The 23,775-nt window shown below is 32.6% G+C and overlaps 2 protein-coding genes across 2 annotated transcripts; both read right to left on the bottom strand.

Moving 5' to 3' along the window:
• Positions 1–234: 234 nt before the first annotated feature.
• Positions 235–12,181, bottom strand: LOC108771626 (stabilizer of axonemal microtubules 1-like). Its single transcript, XM_018536970.1, is given in 16 exon segments — positions 235–350; positions 2,206–2,467; positions 2,947–3,119; positions 3,438–3,515; positions 3,517–3,626; positions 8,062–8,135; positions 8,291–8,531; positions 8,748–8,937; positions 9,294–9,581; positions 10,356–10,510; positions 10,981–11,170; positions 11,231–11,380; positions 11,557–11,601; positions 11,707–11,766; positions 11,880–11,931; positions 12,051–12,181. Coding segments are annotated over 16 exon segments (2,184 nt in total). The 5' UTR covers positions 12,074–12,181; the 3' UTR covers positions 235–257.
• Positions 12,182–13,742: 1,561 nt separating this feature from the next.
• LOC108771581 (folliculin-interacting protein 1) lies at positions 13,743–22,534 on the bottom strand. Its single transcript, XM_018536906.1, has 12 exons — positions 22,437–22,534; positions 21,155–21,359; positions 19,469–19,558; positions 19,297–19,376; positions 19,140–19,219; positions 18,409–18,528; positions 18,106–18,337; positions 17,401–17,730; positions 17,250–17,334; positions 15,076–16,424; positions 14,312–14,768; positions 13,743–14,128 (listed from the first exon to the last, which is right to left on the bottom strand). The coding sequence occupies exons 1-12, from the start codon at positions 22,532–22,534 to the stop codon at positions 13,916–13,918; spliced, it is 3,339 nt and encodes a 1,112-aa protein (XP_018392408.1). The 3' UTR covers positions 13,743–13,915.
• Positions 22,535–23,775: the final 1,241 nt, after the last annotated feature.

Here is a 23,775-nt window from a genome sequence, read left to right on the forward strand (position 1 = left end):
AAGAGTGATGTATAGTAGGGAATTAATCATTAATGATGCATATGGGAATACCAGGATCTCACGTTGAAAGGCTCAATGTGATCAACGATGGAAAAATGGACGAACAAAGTCGAGCTTACCAAGCGATGTTTCTTACTGCAAATAATGTACATAGAATGGAGAGTGTATTTGAGACGCGAGGGGATAAAGTAACTTAACAACTTAATAGCTACTTCTCAATAACGGTGCTGCAAATACAATGCTATATCGATAAAGCACTATTGGTACTTTCTATTGTATTCATCCCGCCTGTCGACTTGCTGGCTCAGAGGCTGTTGTGCTTTTTGGGCTGCTGCGCGAGCATCTTCCTCCTAAAAAATAAACGTACCAAATTTTTATAAACTGTTTTTGTTCTCTCTAAATCTTTTAGAGTAAAAATTCAGCTAGTTTTGGAATAAAAGAGCAAAAAAGTTTCATTATTAAATAAGAGTGGCAGACTCAGAAAAGAGTTTCACTCTTTTTTGGAATAAGATTGCATTCTTTCGAAGTGAGATTCATTCCAAAAAATTTAGAGCGTTACTAATTGATATTATAAATTAGGTTCTATTAGTTTATCAATTAGTTTTTGAGATTAAAAAAAAATCATTTTTTCTGTTTCAGAAGTAATGTTAGTTTAACTAAATATATAGCGAAAAGTGTTAAACCTTTATTATCTATTATTGTCAAAGAATGTATAGGAATAACGCGATTCTTGGAACGCCATTACTTTTATCTTTATTTTGTTACAATAACGTAACGATTTGGTAATGACGTTGCAAATATTTTATGACAGTAACATACGGTAATCAATATCAGAATTGAAAGTCACTTATTACTAAAAAAAAATAAAAAAAAAAGAATAGTTCGTTATTCTTGTAACGCATCAATGCGTTACTTTTAATTGCAAGTATAACAAGTTATTCTTTTTCAATAAATAACGCATAGTGACTACTTTTCAAAAGTGACTTTTCTTAACGTTTAGTTAGTTACTGTTATAAAAATGCTATGTCATTATCAAATCATTATTATAAAAAATTACGGTAAAAGTTACATTGTGTTCCCATTCCTGCATTGTACGAGAGACGATCGTATCTTTAGAAAATTCTTTGTACCTTTATTTTAATATTATTTCCTTCATTCATTTCAAAATTTTATTCAATGATTTGTTATTCTTATACATATACAATAGATATAAATTTAAAACATGACCAACCAACTCGTTTGATACTTATAAAGCTAATTTAGCTAATTACTACAATTAATTATCACGATCTACGGCGCAGTTTTAATTAGATATCTCAACACGGATTTGTCAATAGCTTTTTACGATGCGTAGATAAAAATGTAGTTTTCGACAAGATAAGGAAAAGAACCAGTAGCTATTACCGACATAATGATTAACGAAAGTCAAAAGAAAACAGCATGCGAGTAACTTTTTCCCTCGCTTTGCGCAGGTCATTCATACCATATAGCGGTCTTTAACCTTTGCATCGATATGGATCGCATGATTTCGCAAGTATACGCTCGTAACGTAGATAACTGAATGGCTTCGCAAACCCTGCTTGGAAACCGTGACCTATGCTAGCTGTGACGAAACAGAAGTTCTTCCCATAAGATCGCGGAGAATGTTTTCCATAAAGGTGAACATGAACACGAACAGAAGTGATAAGAAGAGAGACAACAGAGAAGGAGAATAAGTGGGGACAGAAAACTGTGAATGGATTTTAACTGCAATGAAGTAGTAACATTTTACATATACATGTACGATTACTCACAATCAGTCACGTAAATCTTGAATGAATCTGCTCTTTTAATACTTTTATATCTAATAACATCATATAACTCTCTAAGTGTTTATTTAATCGAATTTAAATGTTAATGTCACTTATAAAATTCTTGTTATTAGAGATTATTTATTTTGATAATTCACTCAAAGTAATACTGTTGCGATATTAATACTTTTCTAATTTTACCACAACAAGCAATAATTCATACATTGCTATACTTGTAATAGATTAAATATATTTTCGAGTAACCTTCATACATCCTTTACCTTAGACTAGTATTTTGCAAATAAAATCACTTTGTTAAGAAATTTTATAGAATTAAATGGTACGACTTCTATAAAAATAATCGCAGATAGAAAATAATAGGGGACGGAAACGAAAAGGTCATGAGTATACTTACTTCTTGCTGACGAATACCCGCGTAGATGAGGTCGAGGCCTTTCTGAATCTCCTCGCTAACAGGCGGTGGCGTGGGAATATGATCGCCCTGCGCGTGAAAGCCGGTCTCGTCGGCGGTATAGTGAATGGTGATCAGCTGTCCCTCGGGACTCGTGTACGAGAAGGTGCCTTGCTGCACGATTGCCTCCGCCCGGTCTTCACCTTCGCCGATAGTTTTGATGTAGCCACTTTCCTCAGCAATGATATTGTTGCCCGTTTCGTAACTGCGGGATTCAAATCACCCAGAGGTGTTAAATAATCGATTACGCAAAACGGACGATCCAGAAAGCCAATAAGTCCGCGTTACGTAACGTTAAAATGCACGCTGGCAAAGTTCGCATGGATTCAAGGCATCAGGTAATGTCGACGTCTGATAAATAATTGCGTCAACTTTCGAGGCCGATTACGTGGAACTCGCATAACCAAGATTTCAGAGAACAACATTTCGTAGAGCATAAGATAAAAGATGTTAGATCATTAGTGAAATTTTTATGCACACATGATGATGTAAGAACAAGATTAAAGAAATGCTTTTTTTTATATTTGAAATATTATATGTGCACATATAATATTATTATTAATATTAGTCGTTTTTAAAAAATTTTTACCAAAAGTATAGTTGGCGTTATCATTATAATAAATTAATAACTTAAGAAGTTATCTTTCTTTTCTGAGCTATATAAATATATTTATATGTAATTACCCTATCTTATAAGTTCCATCGTGTTCCTGCTGTTTGTTCCAGTGCAAGATTGGGATGGGTGTGGTGCTTGTAGGTCGTCTATTGTCAGCTTGATGTTGTTCATCATTCTGCTGGTAGTTGCGTCCATGGTAATTTTGATCTTGCGCCACTGCCAATCCCAGAATCATCGCTAACGCCTAGAAAAATTATAAATGTTAGTTTTCTTGATTAACGAGAGAGTGCATGATTAATTAAAATATATATCAGGAAAAAATGTTTCTTTCAAATTGTCATCATAAAACGCATGTATGTACGTCATAAGATTCAGATTACATTAATTAATCTCTTTTCGGCATTTTAAGATTGGGGATACTTTCTAGCAAGAGACACAGATGACACAGTATAACACAGTAAATCATATTATCTTTGTTGTTTGCCAATGTTAAATACAAATGATTACTGTGTTAAACTGTGTCTCTTGCTGGAAAGCACCGTAGCTCATCGGGTAAAATGATCGATGAGGGTAGATGCGAATGAGTGTAATGCGAAAATTTCAAAGTGGATTTATCGGTTTCTCTACTACGAAATCGGGCGATGCGCTCTCAGGAGATGAGTGAAAGTGAGAAGCAAATGCCAACGCGGGTCATTTAACTCCTGACCCGCAAATACGTACAGTTGAGCCCGTCCCATTTCATCCCAACCTATCGTGATCCCCTTCTACATTATTCTTTGATGTCGCGTTGCTTGTCCCGTTGCGATCTTGGTCGTTTATTAATTGAATTATAGATTTATTTTGATAAAAGAGAGAGAGAGAGAGAGAGAGAGAGAGAGAGAGAGAGAGAAAACTATTAAAAAGTTCTATTAAATTATTAATGATAACTATTTCATGAACTATTTCATGATCGATTAAATGATTAATCGTAAAGCTTAATAAATTTTCAAAGGTGGACAAAAAAAGTAATTTTAATCTTAATATGTATTAGTAATATGCTTAGTATTATTAAAAAAAATTTTTGAATTAAGAAAACAGTATCGTAAATGAATGTGTTTAAATGTTTGAGAAAGTACTTCTAAAAAACGACGTATGAACTCATATCAGCCTCTGAATTATGTAAAACTTCTGCAGGATTTTAATCCCACGCAATTCTTGTTTCGTCATATCAACAGTACATCTCATACATATAAATTAATGAATGCAGATTGTCGTAATGTATCAATATAACAATGGCGACTTTTTAAAATTCTATAAGGATCACGTTTTTCGTTAATATGTTAAATAATTTTTCTAATTGAATTAAATTATTTTTTAATTTTTTAACTTCTGAAATTTAATCAAGTTTAATAAATATAAATACATAAATAAATTAAAAATAATAGACGTAATAGAGCTACGAGCCAAATGATATATTTTTAAACAGAGATAAACATACATATGACTATAATAAAATTATCAAGCAGACATTATAAACAAATATTTAAATAAGCAAAATTAAAAATAATTATAAACAATAGAACAGACGTTTCGACTTTGCTTGGGTCATTTTCAATGTACATTGAAATGCACAGTCAAAACGTCTGTTTTATTGTATATAATTGTTTTTAATCTTGCTTATTTAACTATTTGTTTATAATGTCCGTTTGATAATCTTATTATACTCATACGTATGTTTGTCTCTGTTTACAAAATATATCATTTGGCTCGTGTAGCCCTATTATATCTATTATTTTTAATTTATTGAATCATACTCTTTATATTACATAAATAAATAATAATAAAAAATAAATACATTTCTAAAAAAAACCATAATTTATTATTATTCTCACACAATTACTATTAATTTTATTTTAAACCAAATGCATTATTTTTTTTTAAATTACAATTAGAAAGATACAAAAAATATTAAATAAGATATTAAAATACGGATAATATTATTTAATACCAATTAAATCAATTTTCACACGAATTTTTTGCGATGCGACAAATATACAATACAGTCGAGAACAGACGAATTTATTTTTTCAATCCTAAAGAGACAATCGTATCGCGCTTAATTGACGTTTCGGAAGATCTTCCGCGGTTACTTACCACGTATTTCATCCTGACTTGAAAGACGTGTACCTCTTCAATAAGACAGATCAACGTGAATGTGCGACAGAAGTATAGTAGTAAACGCAGGGAGATAGTCGCAAACGAACGAGATCGACTGCGATCCCAAGAGAGGAAAGAAATCCCCTTTTATACTAACTCTCACTTTATCCCTACTCGAGAAGACGATGGGCTTCGAAAGATGCTTCGTATGCTTTATGGCAAAGAACCTACATATTTATCGGAGTAAGCGCATGTGTGGGATAGTATCTTCCTTCGTATTAAGCGTTTGTGTTCGAGACCTACCTGATGTTCCGATACCAAGAAGCGTCTTGATCCGATTATGACATTACCATATATGACTTTAGTCTTGAAACCTATCACTCTGCTTTCGATAGCTTTCTATAATTACTATTGTTTGCAAAAACTTGTCGCGCGCGTTCTTGATTTATAATATGTATAATAAAATTAATTAAATCAAGTTAAATGAAATAATAAATGAATGAATATATTCGCATTGCCTCTCATGATCTCAAGTGTTATTTTATTGTAAACGTAACAATAAATTATATTCATTAATGTTTTTGACATTGAATCACGAGTGAAGTGTTCCATAAATTCAATTACTTTTTCACGAAGAATATTGCAGGTGGTTCAATACTTTCATATCGCTTCACAGTCACACCCCTATTTGGGTCCATGTATTTCATAGTTTTATGGATTATAAGATTAGCAAAACAATGGGTAAGGGACATATCCTAATATACATACTTATATGCATCAGAATGCGCATAATAATGCCATCGCAACAACCCACGATTAATAGCTAGGGACGATTGCGCTTTCAATTAGCGTAATACGTTTGTTCTTGCGCGGCCTTCGGTTTATTCCCGTTTTTCTTCTTTCAACTTTGTTAAGAAAATTAAAACGATGCAGCTTTTGCGATTTAAATAATAATTATGTTTTCGCATAGAAATTGTAAATAACGATGAGAGAGAGTGGTTAAAAATTAATAAAACTAACATTTTTGGAAGTGTTTTTAGTTCTAACAATTGCACATGAATCTGTGCGCGTGCGACAATTCATTTACGTATTAGAAAATAATTTATGTATTAGAAAATAATTAACATCAAACATTTCACTTCAGTATTTAATTAATCAAGATTTTGCTGCGGAGATGAAAATTAGCGAAAGTAGAGCCAGTTACATTAGTCACGTGCATAAATTAATAATTGGGAGAGTAAGCCATCCAATCCGAAAAATCGTATGCGTAATATTATACGTTATCTAAATTTTACACTACGCAATTCTTGCGCAAGTAATTTCTTAATAAAATAATTTAATCATCTATAGTAGGATTAGTGTACCTTTTCTGTATTCTATTGTTCGAAGGCGTGTAAGGAAGACATCCCGGGATTATTACGTAAACAAATAGATATGCTAAGTACTTTCACGTAGAGTCGGTAAGGAGCCATTGACTTCCGATGCGACATAAAATTTGTATTCTTATTATACATCTAGAGGTATATATTATGTATGTTTAGTCGAATATACATACGTAGGTTGATGCTATAACACTACTTTTCGCGCGTAAAACTTAATGAGCTTGTCTCGCACGTAAAGCCCAATCTACAATTGCGTAAACATAATTGTAAGTTATTGTAATGGTAAGAATTGACCAATCACAGTTAAATACGAAGAGAATATCTGACTGCGAGTAGTGAATTCTTACAACTACGACAACTGCATTTACTCAATTGTAGATCGAACTTAAGATACCATTACAGATAAATCGATTATTGATTATCACATAATGTTAACTGGTGTAATCGTTGCACATAATATTTAACGTCAGTTATGTTAGTGATAATTGCCGTTATACTTAAAGGAAAACTGTCTGTGTTACCGATAAAACTAGCGTTTCTGACGTTTTTCTGATGTTCCTGTACAATTTCTTCGTAATAGTTTCACAGAATAAAAATTTCTTTTCCACGATTAAAATATACATGTTAATGTATCTGCTTCTAGTGTACTTTATTCATTTTACCTATGGTGACCAACGCCGAAGGTAAAAATGGATAAAGAAATCTGTAATTTTTTATTCTTTTTAGCTGGACATAAAGTACACCAGAGGCAGGTATATACATTAGCATATATCATATATTTTAATCGTAGAAAAAGAATTTTTATTTTAGATATTATTATTACGAAGAAATTAGATAGGAACGAAAACGTCAAAAATGCTAATTTTATCACTAATACGACTCTAGCATCCTCTTAATAAGGTATATATACTGGTGAAAAAATTATTCCACGTTTTGAAATATTTCAGTAAAATTGCTGATTTGATGAAATTTCACTGAAAGTGAATTTTTCACCTAACATATTTAAAAAATCACTAAAATTGAATTGAAATTTCTTTGAAATTTTACTGAAAATGATTTTGTCAGCGAAAAAAATTAAATTCAACTTTTTCTGAAATACTAACATTTTGCTGAAAAGTGTGTTATGTGGAATAATTTTAGCAAAATTTTTTGTTCAGATTAACTGTACTTTATTGTGTAATTATTGCTTCATTGTACCAGTAAAGAAAAACGGTTTTATCAGGAGACACGGTAGTGTCTCTCACTGAGACCGCGCGACATATACATATATACTTCCTGGCTATAATGTAATTACGATAAGAGGCGCAAAATTATGAAATTGCTTTAACCGTTTACTGATCTTTCACGTGGATTAATGCAGTATTGAAAAGTCATGATACACAAGGACATTTTATTATGTATATACAATATACATTGTCAGAACATCACAAACGCTTGCATCTACGACTTGCGTGACTTCAGCAAAATATTTGTAAAAGGAAGATAAATTTATATATGTTCAGATATTAAAATTATTATCACTTCATACACACCTTACCTCTCTGTTCATAATGCGGGGCAAGGTTGCTGTGACGGCACTAAAATGTAATAATAATGTTGCACATATCACCGTATCATTCGTTATAAAAAAATAACATTTAGATGAAGAATTTTTGAAAGACTTACTTTCGTAGGCGTTAACAGAGGAGTAAGAAGCGGAACAAGAAGACAGGGGGACGAGTACTCCAGGTGGGATGTAACTGTCATATTAATACATAATTTGTTATATTAATACATAAGATATTAATACATAAATTGTAAAATTCTAAATTTATAAGATACGTATAAATATACAGCATGAATAGTGCAGAGATTCTAAATCGCTAAATAATCGAATAAGGAGCGAGGCTCGTACCTGAGATTGTATGTGGTATTGTCCTCCATGGGATTGACAGGTGAATAATAGGACGGAGCCGCAGCCCATGGTTTGTCGATCTGATTCGTTGGCTCCACCGGCTGATAACTCAATCGCATTGTGGTCTCGGATTCCATCGCAACGTCGGACGGCTGATACTTACATATAGGCGCGTACGATTTAATAGGCAGTAGACATTCATGATCATTCGGTATATAAGATAATCTATGAGTTGTGCAGGCTGTAATGATTATATGTTAATAATTAAAAAAATCACAAACAAAAGTAGTTGAACAATGTCTACAATTTCTTCTTTTAAAGAAAAAATAGCACGCTTTTTCGTCTTTGATGAAGAAGAAATAGTACCTTCTCCGAACGATAAATTATAAATACGATTATAAAATGTCAGTAGATACATAAATTACTGCAATTATTTTACATATGGTTCAACACTCACATTCCAGCGGCAAGGACGAGAAAGTTAGATTGTTTTCGGGTCGAACCTCAGTCGGTGGCATCACGCGCTTCCAAGTGTAATCGTGCTTTTGCGTAGTCTCATCTTGCATCGGTCCTCTGCCTAACAATTGTTTGTCGCAAGGTGTGATAGACGTTTCCGGTTTGAAGCACCAATTGCCTAGAAAACTCAACTGCAACGATACAAGATTAATGAAATTTCGAGTTTTCAAAAGTTCAAATTTTTTAATTGTAAAAATTTCTGTAATTATATAATAACAATTAATAGTCTCGTCTCAAACATGGTCCGATGTTGAAACGATGAAGTCGGTAATGTTCTCGATTTTTAAGAGAATAACCATTGTTATCTCAATTCACTGCAGTATGGTAGCGTTATGACTTGAAAGACAATGCATCAATTATTGGGCAATTTAAGAAAATTATCCCGTAATCGTCGCATAATACATTTGAGAATGTAACTATCGACTCGAATTAGTGTATCATCCTCGAATCAAATTCACCGTGAAAGTAGAATTCAGCGTTCGCTTACCCGATTGACGGTATCATGGGAGAGTGGGCACGGAGAGAAAATCATATTGCCAGGCTGGCGAATGGGATCCGGCGGCTTGTCACCGTCACATCCGAAATAACTGAGTCGGTACGTGGTATTGTCGTCAAAGCAGCAGCCGGCGTTCAACAAGTTTTCGTTCTCGTCACGACTAAAAGGTTCCGGTGGTTTCTCGTCACAGTGGGGCCAGTAACTTAGTTTGTAGGTTGTGCATCCATCCATCGGCGTCACTGGGCGATGATACTCTCCCTTTTGTCTATACGACTCGTCCTAAGAAAGCAAATAATTATTTATTTATTTGTATTTAATATTTGTGAGTAATAAATATTTATATAAAAAAGAAGAAATCTTTTTACTTAAGTCAATAAATTACTAATATGATTTATACTAAATAGAGTAAAAAATGCTTGAAAAATTCGTTAAAATACAATAATATTTAAAAAAATATAAAATTTTATATTTGAAATAATATTAAAATAAATTTTAAAAAATTATATTAAACGTTAAATCTCATAGGACCGTACATGTGAGAACATAATCAGTAGGAAAATAATGCCTTTAATGATCTAGCTGTATCTTATGTAGTCCTTAAACTGCGAACCAAAACGATTTTTCAGTCTCGAAACGTCAACTCTACTAAACTACCGCAGTAATATTACGAGTTAAATTGATTAGCAATTTAACAATTCAATGTTCTTTGCTGATCTTAGAATAATCTTAATAATTTTTTTCAATAAATTTATTTACAGTTTTTCATCACATTAATATCTTCCTAATAGGATACCTAATTACACATCAAACTATTAAATTATTTGTACTTCGAATTGTGTTTTAAGAATGAAAATAATTTCGACCCGCAGTTTAAAAAGTGTAGTACATAAATTTACACAGAATTATTTCAGCATTAAAAATCTAGTTTGACCGTTTAGGATCTTTATTGCCTAATTGTTGTATGTGATCTTAATATTGAATGACATTAAAGTCTATAAATAATTCTTATTACAAAAAATATTGTTTCAGAAATATTGTTTTCCAAAAACTCACTTTTAAAGGAGTCTCGTTTGGCCAGTAGCTAAGTTTATATGTTGTACAACCTTCCATCGGTGTATCTGATTTAACATATTTTCTAACGGGCGCAAAAGATTGTACCGGAAGTAAGCAGGAGGAATTATAGTAGCTCAAGCGATATGTCGTATCATCTGTCTCAAAATAGTATTATTAATTGATTAAATAATTTTGTGCATTTTCTTCCTTTTCTTCTCCTTTTTTACGTTAGGCCTCTGGCCTGTGTTACACTCTCTCATATGCTTGTAGTGTGCAACGTTGATTATTCAATTGCCACAAGCATATGGAACCTATAATTTTAATGCCGATTGTGAACAGCGAATTTTTCGGTAAGTGTTTCTGTGAGCAAGGATACTTTCGGAAGATTGCCGATCTTTTTTGATAGAAGACATGAGCGTAAATATTTTGGTTTCTATATCAGAATCAAATCTAGAGCTTTTGATGATATGATAGACCAGCGCGCTATCTGCCATGCAACGCTCGTATTCTGATTTGTATGTATTTAGTTTCATAATTAAAATTACAGTAATTAGATATTCTTATCTAGCAACGAGAGAATTAAAATTACAGTAAATAAATATTTTTATCTAGCAATTAGGATTACCGGATAAAGCAGAACATGGAGGATATAAATTATTTTCCGCCTTGATAACCTCAGGACGCGTCGTGCTTTTCCATGAATAATCACGTTTATGCGTCGTGACGTCTTCCATCGGACCTCTACCCAGCCACTGTCTATCACAGGGTGTTATTGGAGGATCTGTTTTTACGCACCAATTGCCAAAATAGCTCATCTGAAAGAGCAATTATATTCCAATCAACGAGTTGTTTTAAAAATAAATTGTTCATCATACTTTATGCGTCGTTTCATCAGACATTGGTGTGTCACCGCATGTTAGATTATCTTCAGGACGAATGGGTTCAACAGTAGTGCTAGGCCCTTCCCAGTAAGAAAGACGATACATTGTATCTTTATCCATCGGTACATTTGATTTCCAGTAATACTAAAAAGGAAATTATAATGTATACACTTTAACAGCAACAAATAAAAAAATATAATTCTTCATAATTAACTTTATAATTAATTTCATTGTAATATACATTAATTAAAAAATTATAATAAGTATTAGAATATTCTTCATCAAATTTATTACATGTTCAATTTATTACATCTACTTACATGAATAGGTGCGAAAGATTTTGGTATTTCCGGCTGGACATATTTCTGTAAAAATTTTTTATTCTCTTTAATTTAAATAAATAAATACATTCAACAGCAATAAATAAATAAATATGTAAACATAAGTAAACATTAAAATATGTCACTCACGTAACATGTAGATTGCGGTAAACAACAGCAGCAGCAATTGCAACATTCATCGTGGCCCAGCTAAAATGTACTAATATTTTAGAAAAAGCGGACATAAATCAGGAAATATAAGTAAAACGTCAAATATAATTGTGTTGAACAATCTTTTCGTTTTAAATATCATCAAAGCTTACCCGAAGTTTATTTTTTGCCTCGATAATCGATTGTTGCGGCATTGGTTTAAGCCTACAGTATAATAAATAAATTTATTTATTTTAAAAAGACACGTATGAAGTCTAAATACAAAAAAATATGCTTAATATCAAGACCAAATGTCAACAAGTTATATTGCGATGTTAACTCACGGTTCAGAGGGACAGATTTCCATGATTCTTGAAACAGTTTGTGTCGATGCCAATATCTCACTTCGAATATCACAAATATATAGTAAGAAAAAAATTTAGTTAAATATAATTTTTAAACGTTTTAATCATAATTTTTAAACCTTTTATATATAGTAAAAAAAAGTGAAATGTCTGAGTTGAGTGATGTTATTCATTATTACTTCGAGATATTAATCGATATACTATTTAATTTATAAAGAACAGATAAATTCGCTTTATTAAAATTAGTTTCTGTTTAACTTACTTACATTTTAGACAAACGAAATTAAAATTGTTTTAAAAAATAAAGAACCTATGCCAAATATATAAATAAAATGCAAATATTACAAATATTCTTTGTAAAATAAAAAATGTTAATTTTTTTTTAAATAAATGATTTAAATATATTTATAATTATTTAAAAAATTAACCATTAAAACACGGATATGAAATAAATGTATAAATAGCTAAATGTCTCATTAGTGAAAAAAAAACTAATAAGTTACTAAACTTGAAAAACTTAATTGTAAAAAAATCTATTAATTTTAACAAGAGAGAGAAGATTTATATTAAAGATCCTCACTGATTTCAATAAAACTTGATAGAATTATAGCATGTGTTTCCCTATATAATTATATGGACGTGGACCATTAACTATTTCTGAGATATTTTGATATTAAATTTGGTAGCAGCAGTTCCTTTTTGATAGCAGCAGTTCCTAATGCAGCCCTCTGATTGGTTTGTGACATCTCAAGACAGAACTTAAAATTGTCTTGATTATAACAACTAACTATGAATACTGGTCTTCGAATACAATTTTCTTGGTAGAGGGATGTAATTGTATATCTTGCTTCGTGCGGAAATTCGTACATCCCTAAGTAGGAGGTAAATGGAGTGAACTTCGTTTCGCGTAGAAAGTTATGCGCCCCTAAGTAGGGGGAAGGGGAGGGATGAAAGTCTTGCGTAGAAAATCGTACGCTCGGAAACAGGAGAAAGGTGGAGTAAAAGTCGCTTCGCGTGGAAAGTCATATGCGCCCCTAAGCAGGAAAAGAGATGTGGATCTTATTTCACGTGTTATATGATATGGAAAACTATATGTACATATTCATAGGTAGGAAGGAATGTAAGGTGGATTTTGCTTTGAACAAAATGTTACAAAATCACAAATTTTCTGCTTTAAAACAAAAATTATATAAGAAAATAATGTTTTTATGAAAATTTTTGTTTTTAAAATAAAAGAAAATTTATTTTAAAGCAGAGAAGTCTTGTTTTATATAGCAGAACTTATTTTATTAATAACTTCTAAACGAATAACGAGCACGGGTTAAAACCTTTCGTATAGATCATTCAGGACCATGACCTTGACAATATATGTCAAGGTTAAGGTAATCGGAAGTGATTTTGTTATTTTAAAGGTTTACTAAAAATATATAACAATATATGTAAAAAAACTCATTCAGAATTTATTAATTAAATTGTACAATTGCTACCTTGCCCTGAATCATGTAAAAAAACCAAATAAACAGTACGTATACTTTATTAGTAAGAAATCAGCCATTGTGATTTAGTTATATAAGAATTATATGATTCATTAAAAAACGCTAAAACGAATGATTAAACGCGAGAATAAACCTTAATATCTAACTTAGCCTAATTTGATTTAAGCGCGCACGATTTATAGATATTGTGTTAGGTACTTAATTATTCCATTCGAAGTGATGCGAAGAATTATTAGTTTTTTGCTTCGAGATACATATATATGTATATACACAATACATATTGATACGCTACTCAAAAGGTACCTATAAAAATAATATAATGAGAAAACTGATATAAACTGAACGGATTCAAGTTAGCGTAAGACCAAATCGTTGCGTTATTTCCGGAGAATGAGTGGTTGCGACCGCGAGTAAAAGTGGTATGTCCGCTGCATCGAGATCAAGAGCATTCATCAAACTATCCACATTGGCATCGGATTCTTCCATAGACATCATCATTTCTGCCAAAGCTTCGCTTCTTAACCATAATTCCTTCAATTTAGCCTCCAAAATCGCTATGCACTAAAAGCATTAGTTTGACAGAGATTTACTTATATAAAAAATAATTTACGAAGAAAAAAATTTGTTTAGAAAAAAGAGAGAGAGGAGGGCAGAGAGAGAGAGAGAGAGAGAGAGAGAGAGAGAGAGAGAGAGAGAGAGAGAGAGAGAGAGATTTAAATTGAATTAAGATGACAAAAAACTCACATGGATAGGAGAGTGATATTTTCGCCATACATAGGCAAAGGATTCCAGCATATTTGACACCAGACGTGACATTCCGACCGGTAGTGGAGGACTTTGCCAAGGTGCATTATTCGACAAGATTCCGACGTGCCACGTGTCCAGATCGGCTAATACGCAGAGTGCTTCTGCAACCGGTTGGTCGATCGTGGGAAATCGAGCGTTGGCCATAACTTCTTCCCGCATACATGACCACCAGTTCTCTTCGGATTCAATTTCGGAGTTGTCCTTCTCATCTTCTGATAGATTCTTCCTTTTTCTCCTCTTCTTTTTTTTAGTTATACCTTGTAGCACCAAACCCCACGTATAACCTGTACCTAGGATATTAGTTTTATCATTTATTGTCTTACTTCGCATGAGAGTTTTCGTAAAGCCCATTTCTCTAATTAATCCAGTTTTGACCTGTGAAATTTTCCTCGATCTGCAACAAAAAATAATCATTATTAAATCATTTTAAATTTAAGCGAGAAAATGAAGACAAAAATAAAAAAGGAACAAAATTATTTCAATATAAAATAATCTCCTAAGTGATAGAATTAAGATAGAAGACTAATCCTATTTTGTATTTTAATTCTATTATAGTTAATTCAAACTAATTGTATCTGAAATTCAAAGATCTAGAATTATAAGTAAATTTTTAATTCAATAACCTTATTACAATAAAATTAATGAAAATGAAGATTTTATTTTTATGAATATATTATAATATATTTCAACAATATACTGACTGTGGCATTGGCAACTCCACAACACTGTTGGCTTCCATCAGAGCCTCAAGGCTGTTGGATCGCGACAGTCTCATGGTTCTGCTACCTTCAGAGCTTCCGCACGTGCGTAATACTTCCGTCGCATTCGTCGGCGTTTCCAACACTTGCTTGCTGCTATCATAATCCTTCGAGGCAGCGTATCCTTGACCATTGCACTTCAAACAAAAGCCTATTGACCTCGCCCCCATACTGGATGTTGCTTCCGAAGGAGGCTGCATGCTCTTCGACGATTCGGGGAAGTTTCGCTGGATAATCTTCCTCAAGACGCCCTCCGGAAGTTGCGCAGATGTACTAGGTAGTCTTGTAAAGGTGTAAGAACACTGACAATTGTTGCTGAGATGTGATCTTAACGGTAACTTTGCGGGCTTGTCTTCCCCACCGAGGGTGAAGAATACCTGCGATTCCTTAAATTCGTCAACAAATCCACCGTTCATGTCAAGCGACAATTCGGGTCTACTGTAAAACATTTTCAGTGGATTTACATTATTATTCAGCTGATGCTGTAGCTCAGTCTTTCCAGTCGCGAGACTCTCTTCAGTATCGTGCATACCCAACTTCTTCTCGAAACTTCGCAAAGGAAACTGTAGAAAATCTTGCGGTTGATATCCCTTTGTCGTGATATTCTCCTGTGATTCGATATCGCTAACAATTATTTTCACCTCGTTTGACATTTTGAAATTTTTCTCGATGTCCTTAGATCGATCCTCCTGTATCAGCTCGTATTTCTCACTCTTCTGATTTTCACGTAATAAAAATTCCTTCGTTAGCAACTTAAGGTCTAGCAGAGTATCAGTTGATTTCATCATGAGCGTGTCAAGGCCGGATTTCATAGTGGCGCTACGCTTCAGGGGACTGACCGATCGCGAGAGCCTAGGTCGTTCCGCAGGATACTTTGGAGTGCATTGTGCGTTAATATCGTCAGTTCCGGTTTCGGACGATTGTGTCGACTTGCGCGATGATAGAATGCGCGACTCACACCTGCGAATCGAGGAGTTTCGATCGTTGAACGCGCACGTCGATCTCTTGTTACTAAACAGATACGGTCGTTTGTTGCGAGCCTCTTCCAACATGTTTGTTGCTATCTGCACATCTTGTTGCGACGTGCAGCGGTATTCCTGGTATTTTTGTATTGTCCCACTGCGGATAAAATAAGATAGGAACGATAAAACGGAGTTAATCAAATCACTCTTTCGAGGATCGCCCGCAATTACGGTATGCGCTACTTTCACAGGGTTGCCTAGTGCGCCATACAGGTCACCAAGTTGTGCCCACAATGGATTGCAAGAATACCAACTACCTAATTTTTCGATCTGAAAATAGAGATAAATTATCACAACGATATTAATAAATTCTCGTATGGAATAAATAATATTAATAACTAGTATTAACATATATATGTAATATTAAGAGTCAATAAGAGTCAGAGTGGAGCGTTTTTCTTAGAAAAAAAGGATAAAATATATAAAAAATTTATTTTGATGTCTCACTCGATTTGCATTATAGTGCAGTTGAGAGAGAGAGAGAGAGAGAGAGAGAGAGAGAGAGAGAGAGAAGTGCAGATAATTTTATATTTATTATGTTTTAAGGAAACCGGATTACAAAGTCCAGCTCTATGAATCTTCGTAGCTTCATAAAAAGAGAAACCAAAAAGATCTCATGGCGAAATATTGTTTCTACGAGATAAAATATGGTATTTTGTATATTTGCACCGTAAAGAGCAGATTGTTTTATTTATTATACTATTTTTAAAAGCGAAGTTGCAAGATCCGTCCCTTTAGGAGATTTCACAGTTTTATAAAACATTGATTAGAATAACTTTCATGGCAAAGTATTTTTTTTACCATAGACAGAATGCAGATATAAATGATTCGAGTTTTCTCATTATTCAATTAACACATTATGTGTATTAATTTTAAAAATTAATATATTAATTATATCTATAACATCAATTTATTCGGTTTTTATTCCTAATATGCTTCATATGCTGTTATATATGTAAAAATATGTGTTAAAAGATTTTAACTTTATTCTACTCCAATAAATGTATAAACACTTTAATCCGATATATAAAATTTCTGTATATATATACTGATTCCAAAATTCTTCTCAGTTCTACAACTCTTTTTTACACTCACCATATGTCGATCATAAGGAGATAATACAGTGTACACCCAACCGAGATGATACGTTAATACGGCAGTTACCACGGTGCTTAAGAAACTGAAAAACGCTAAAATAAATATCGAGACGTTCACTTAATCCGTGATTTACACTCACTATACTCACAAATTTGTCGATTTTGTATCGAGCTCGTCGAACAATTGACACATTTGTTGCAAACTGCGATATAAAATATTTGTCTTTTCATTCACTGTCACGGAGTTAAGTAGAATGTCGTGCCACAGCAGAGGTGTACGGGTGTTAGCATCGATATCAAGTACTACGTGCAACAACGAAATGACAAATCGAGACGTCGCCTTGCACATTCTATCAGTTAATTGCATCCTCTTACAGTTGAAACCATTAATGTTGCTTGTCTCGATACAAAAATATCGTAACCGATCCAACATCCCTTCTAAGAAAGCCATATGTTCTAAAAGCCGCATCTTTATTTGGCTACAATTTATAAATAATTTCGCTTACATAAAATTATCAATTTTTTGGAGATATATTTTTATATTCATATTTATTTAAATTATTTTGCATTAAATAGACAACAAGATCAATTTGGCTAACTTGTTTTAATAAACAATTGTAATTTTAACTCGAAGCCAAACACAAGTCTAACATATGCATGCGATACAATTTCTGATAAAATATTACTTCAATTCTTTATTTTTAAACATTATTCAATTTTTTAATTTTTCGTTTTCGCAGTTTGTTTTACCTCTTTATAATCAGCCAAGATTTATATTTAAAATCATTATATCTATATTCAAATAAACGTTTTTTTTTTTAATTTTAATAAAAAAACACAAGATAATTTTATACCTTTCATGGCCCTGAGCCAATCGCACTAACATTGTTAAACCTAGTCTAGTTTTGTGTCGTTTTGTGTGTCCGTCACGCCCATCACTTCCATTCTCGTTCCAATGCTGCATCCCGAAAGCATCGTCGGAATCCGTTCGTCCGAGAGAAGTCGAGACTGCTCGCAACCATCTTTTGCGCAAACTAGTGAGACTGCCGAGTCCGGACGATCCGTTACTCTCCAACGATTGCGAACCTGGATTAGCATCGCGTGAGCTAGGATGCAATTCTGACAATCAATCACTCTAATCGTTGGCATGAACTTACTGCTCGTCGGCGGAGCTATGTCTATGTCCCAACCGCTGCCAATACTCGAGCACGTCGAACTCTTTCGCGGACTCACGTGTGAATCATTACTTGACAGATTGCCAGAACTCGGCCGGGACTCTGCAATGGAAACCTAATCAGGATTTATTTTGACGCTTTCAGAACTCTTCCAAGTATTTGTCATATTTGATTTCATTACACTGTAGAACAAAATTCGACCTTTTTTTGCTACACAAGTGTAAATAGTCATTTCCAATGTATTTGATTAAATACATATTGGTAAAAGTTATCTCAAAATTTTGAGAAAAATGGCGTCAAAGGAAATCACATTTTTAGCTCCTTTTACTTTCATTTTTCTCAACATTTTTTGACGTGATATAATAACGAATCTTTGCTAATGAATTCATATTCAATACGCAAAAATACGGTCACAAATAAAACTATTCATGTTGCAAAATAATTCTCCTTAATGTTATTACGTCATCTAAAATTAAATAGATTATTGTAAAAAAAATTTTAGAATATAAATCGAAGCCTTTTTCATAAAAAGAAATCAATTTTCCTTATCCCAATGGGGAGAGAATGTTTTTTAAACGTCTTTTAAACGTTTAAAAAACATTCTCTCCCCATTGGGATAAAGTGTATTTAATCGAAAAACCTGTTGAAAAAGCAATTGACAAAAAGAATTAATTTTTATTGTATAAAAGTAACAATATCGTGGGTATACTTACGAAATGATCGCATACTGGTATTGCTAGAAGTAGAATCCACATGCGTGGATCGTCCTAATCCTTCATCCAAGACTCTTTCACTGTAGTATAATAAAACGATTATAGTAAAATTAATCAACAATAGTAGAAAAGATCGTTAAACAGTTTATTTAACTACCTCGTCTTGCACATGCCATGTTCTGTCGCCGGAAAAATTTTCGTGCACATGATGCACGGAGGGGAATTCATCGAGTGAACCTTTAAATTAAATATATCAATGATTAAAATACATGTGTATATATTTTCGAAAATAAAATTTTAAAGGTGATTATTTCAAGATCGATCCATACCTTAAACGATGATCCTCTATATGTCATTGCCACGGTGCCAAACACCATTTCGCTCAGGAGACTCACGTCATCTTCGACAGTTTTATCTCGCTAAAAATTTTATACTACATTTTGTTAACATAATATATGTAATATTTATAGACGGATGTAAGTGCCGAATAAGACTGTGTTCCAATATACATTGCCAGCACTGCTAGTATTAATGAATTGTATTAATGAATTCTGTTATTATTACGTAGCGGGCCGCATTTAATTTCATTTCATCAATGACATTATATATGTAAATGAATAAATGATAGTCATATACCTATTGTATATTGCCACTGTGACTACTGCAGCTCTCGAGATGAGGTAATTAGAAGAGTAAAAAATTGTTAATAGAGCTAAAAATAAATACAAATTCTTCAAAAGAACTTTCATTTTTTTTAATCAGAACTTCTAATCTATTAAGCATAGGGATGCACAGGATCTTAAAATTAGTGGATATCGTATATCTGATAAAGCGATTATCCGACTGAATATCAAATATTTTCCAGATATCCAGTGCAAATTCTTCATAATTCTAAAATAAAAAGAGAAAAGAAGAGAAAAATCGATAATGATTGATTGACTGTGAAACAGGGTTGTTTGCAAATGCAGTTTAAAAAAAAAAGAACACTTTCGATCAAAACTTAATATTAATAAATTTTTCCTGATAGACAATAACATTTCAGCACTTTTCCCGATCATAATCTACATATTTTTAATATATAAGATCATTTGAAAGGAAAGAATTCTTTCATCAATAACGCCAACTTCAGTATAAAATTTCAGCAGATTATATTGCCAAATACTAGTGATATATTCGACTATTTAACCGGATAGTAAAAAATACAAGCGTTGGCTTGTAGTTCCCTGTGATGCGCAGTCTTCTGTTCTTCTTTGTTACTACATGCGTAATGGACGCCCATTTTGAGTATATTCCACCTTTTTATAGAAACCTGCCGTTAACTTAGATTCAATCTCCCTCGCGTACATCCCTAATATTGACATTTTGATTTCTCGAGTGAGTTCCCGAAATCAGATCGAGTGACACTTAAAAAATTCTGTTGGAAGTAATTTTTACAAAAACATTATATAATTAAAGGATACTATATATTATTTATTAAAAGATACTACGTATTATAATTTTACGTATAGACACAAAAAAGATTATTGTTCAAGTAAAAAAAACGTAAAATAAAAATAAAAAATAAATAAAATATTTTCCCACATTACAGAAGCATATACATACATCATAACAGCATAAAAGATTGTTATATTTAAAATATTATTGCTATTATTATTGCTATTATATGATGTTAAATATTATTTTATTTAATTTATGTTAATTAATAAATAATAAATTAATTAATTAACGCTCGTATCTTTGCACAGCAATAAAGTTAAAATGAAGAGAAATTAATCGAGCAAATCTGATGTTCAATAAAACAGTAATATTAATATATACAATAAAACACAAGTAATATAAAATATAAATATACGTTTCAGTTCACAAAGCTTTCTTCAGTTTGAAAATATAAATTTAAAAACTTAGTACTTAATTTATATTTATAATTCATTTATAATAATAAATATGATAATTCGATTTAATGATTTGATTTTGATGGCTTGATTTATTATTAATATGCAAAATTCAATGATTACCTCGAAATCATGAGTAGTCCTTATGTTAAAGGGTATCTCGCATTTCCCTTCTGCATTGTTGTTCACCGCAGTGCATGCAATTTCGTTTTTACTTCGGTACTTCTGGACTGTCATCGAATCAAAGAGGAGTTTTCTACCGCGCCACTCACATTCTCGAAATAGCAAAATTCGTACTTGATTTGCTCCAACTTGCAACACGGAATCCCTGTAACTCATAGAATGTATAATTTTATTTTGAAAAAAGTCTTTTAACATACAAAATGTTTAAAATAAATAATAAAATAAAAATAAAGTAACAATTAGTATGTTAAATTTAACTCTTTCACATCTGACTTTTTTAAAATAAAAAATACATCTAATTGTCCATTTATGCCTGAAAGTTTTGTGATTATTAAATACAAAAATTGATTAAAACATAAAAAATTAAAAATACTAAATACAAAAAATAAAATATTTGTTAATGTTTCTAAAATTATTACAAAGTTTTTAGAATCACTAAATACAAAACGTTTTAAAATAGAAAGTCTAAAATGTGGTAAATTTTCAACATGGCGAATGCAAAAATTAAAGTGTCTTCAAATTCTAGTGTAAGTCTAATTAAAACATTTTCACGATTATCAGGATCATAATTTTTATATTATTTATTTTATTATCATTTTATTAAGTTTTGAGTAAAATTATTTATTTTTATAATAATAAAAAATAAAAATTAAATAATTTCATAAAAGCTGGAGTAAATTAATGTATATTGTATATACAGCATAAAAATTGATTCGACTTGCATAAAAAAGATAAAAAAGTTTGATGAAGCTTTTGTTATCAATATCTCCCCCTCAAATGTGGAGAAGTCTCGAAACGCTTCGTCGACGCACTGTCGCTTCGACGTTGCGTTGGTAAAACAGCCGCAGATGCGAGAACGGAGCCAAGTGATCGCATATGAAGTAGGTTAGGGAAACAGCCTAAGTGTCAGTCTTTATTATAAAATTCCAAGCTTTTCGATAAGCCACCTGATAATTCAACGCCATTACAATTTTTCTACCATTCTGGCGAGAAATGTATTTCGTTCCGCTTTCTTCCCAAAGCGCGAAATTCTGCCTTTATCTCTGGCGCCAATAGAGAACAATAATAATGCGATTAATAAAAGATCGATATGATACGTAATAACGCAATGCATAGCGGTAACAATGAGCGGATGCTGGGCGAGCCGCTGCGAAGGGATCCATGAGCGATAGCGGAGCGAAAACGCGCTCCGAAATGGAACAGCGCAATCTCTCTTGCTCACCTATCATTCTCAGTTGTTCGTGCACTGGACACTAGGCTCTCAGCACTTTCGCGCGGACTGCTCTTCCTCCCAGGTAGTAGCTTATCGAGCAACGGCATCATAAAGCCACGGCCCGCCGTCTATAGTTATCGCATCGTCTCGCGGATCAAATCTGCGTCTGTCATGTCACGCGGAACTGCACCGTACATGTTCGCGCGGGTTAAGTCTCTTACTGTAAATAAAGTCACGTGCGAAGGAGTCATATGATTGCCCGAGATAATTCAGCATCGCTGGGACGGATGGCACAGACATAGTCGAGGCCAACTCTCGGCCGCAACTTGGTGAAATGACTTCCTGCCAAGAGCCTTTCAAATCGAGTTCATTATATATAGGATTTTTCAAATATCTGTCATATATGACATGTTTTTCTCTATGCGTACAGAATTTTTCCAAAAAGAATTGTAAATCTTATGTGAATTCATGGACTACCGACTGACGGCTTGTGTTGAATCATCAATAGATCCCGCAAGATGGAGCTAGACATCCGTTTTACATTGCATGCACCAAATGAGCGGTCTTTCGAAGCGGTATCCAAAGAAAAAAATAAAAAATTACAGATTTTTTTATTCATTTTTATCTCAATATGATGACCAACTTTGAAGGTAAAAATAAATTTAAAAATATGTAATTTTTTATTTTTTTCCAGCTTTGAATACGAAATACACCAGGGACAGATACATTTAGCATGTATATTTTAATCGACAAAAGGGAATTTTTATTCTGTTAAACTACATATTACGAAAAAATTGAACAGGAAAGAAAACGTCAAAAATGCTACCGATAGTTTTATCGGTAATCCAGGCGGCTCAGATATTGGCTACGTTCAGCAGAAAAAACAGCTTTGCAAATGTTGTAAAATTCTCGAATATAATTGGTTTATACATTTAACTCCAGTGAGGAACTAAAGGCAAGACCAATCATGTTAAAGAATTTTTTAACAGTTGGAAAGCTGCTTTTTCTGCTGAACGTAACTATTCTCTTAAGATTCAATAATACCAGTTGCGGAATTCTCTAAACGTTTTTCCGATAATTGTTGTTATAGTTAACTAGAGACAGCCAATGAGAGCCGCGCTTTCTTTTAGGATTGTCCTACTATAATCGGTTGTCGCTAATTAACGATAGCGACAATCATCGATAAGACATTTAGAGGATTCCGCTGCAGTAGTGTCAATTTAGTGTAATGATATTACAGAAGGGAGGATTTCCGCAAATTATCTACGTAATTGTTTATAAATGATAAATAAAAACGCTCTAATTTTTAACAAGCAATATCATTTCAATATCTTTTTTAAATAAAAAA

The sequence above is a fragment of the Cyphomyrmex costatus genome, unplaced genomic scaffold, assembly GCF_001594065.2.
Source record: "Cyphomyrmex costatus isolate MS0001 unplaced genomic scaffold, Ccosl1.0 scaffold100, whole genome shotgun sequence".
In the NCBI taxonomy this organism is placed as follows: Eukaryota; Metazoa; Arthropoda; class Insecta; order Hymenoptera; family Formicidae; genus Cyphomyrmex; species Cyphomyrmex costatus.

Bases quoted from the DNA above. Each gene is read 5' to 3' on its own strand.
- LOC108771581 (XM_018536906.1), bottom strand. From the start codon at position 22,534: ATGCCGTTGCTCGATAAGCTACTACCTGGGAGGAAGAGCAGTCCGCGC. The intron at 19,559-21,154 runs GTAATCATTGAA...TAAAATTTTTAG, and splicing joins GGACTACTCATGATTTCGAG to CGAGATAAAACTGTCGAAGA. The intron at 14,769-15,075 runs GTCAGTATATTG...TTTTTGTTGCAG, and splicing joins GTGGAGTTGCCAATGCCACA to ATCGAGGAAAATTTCACAGG.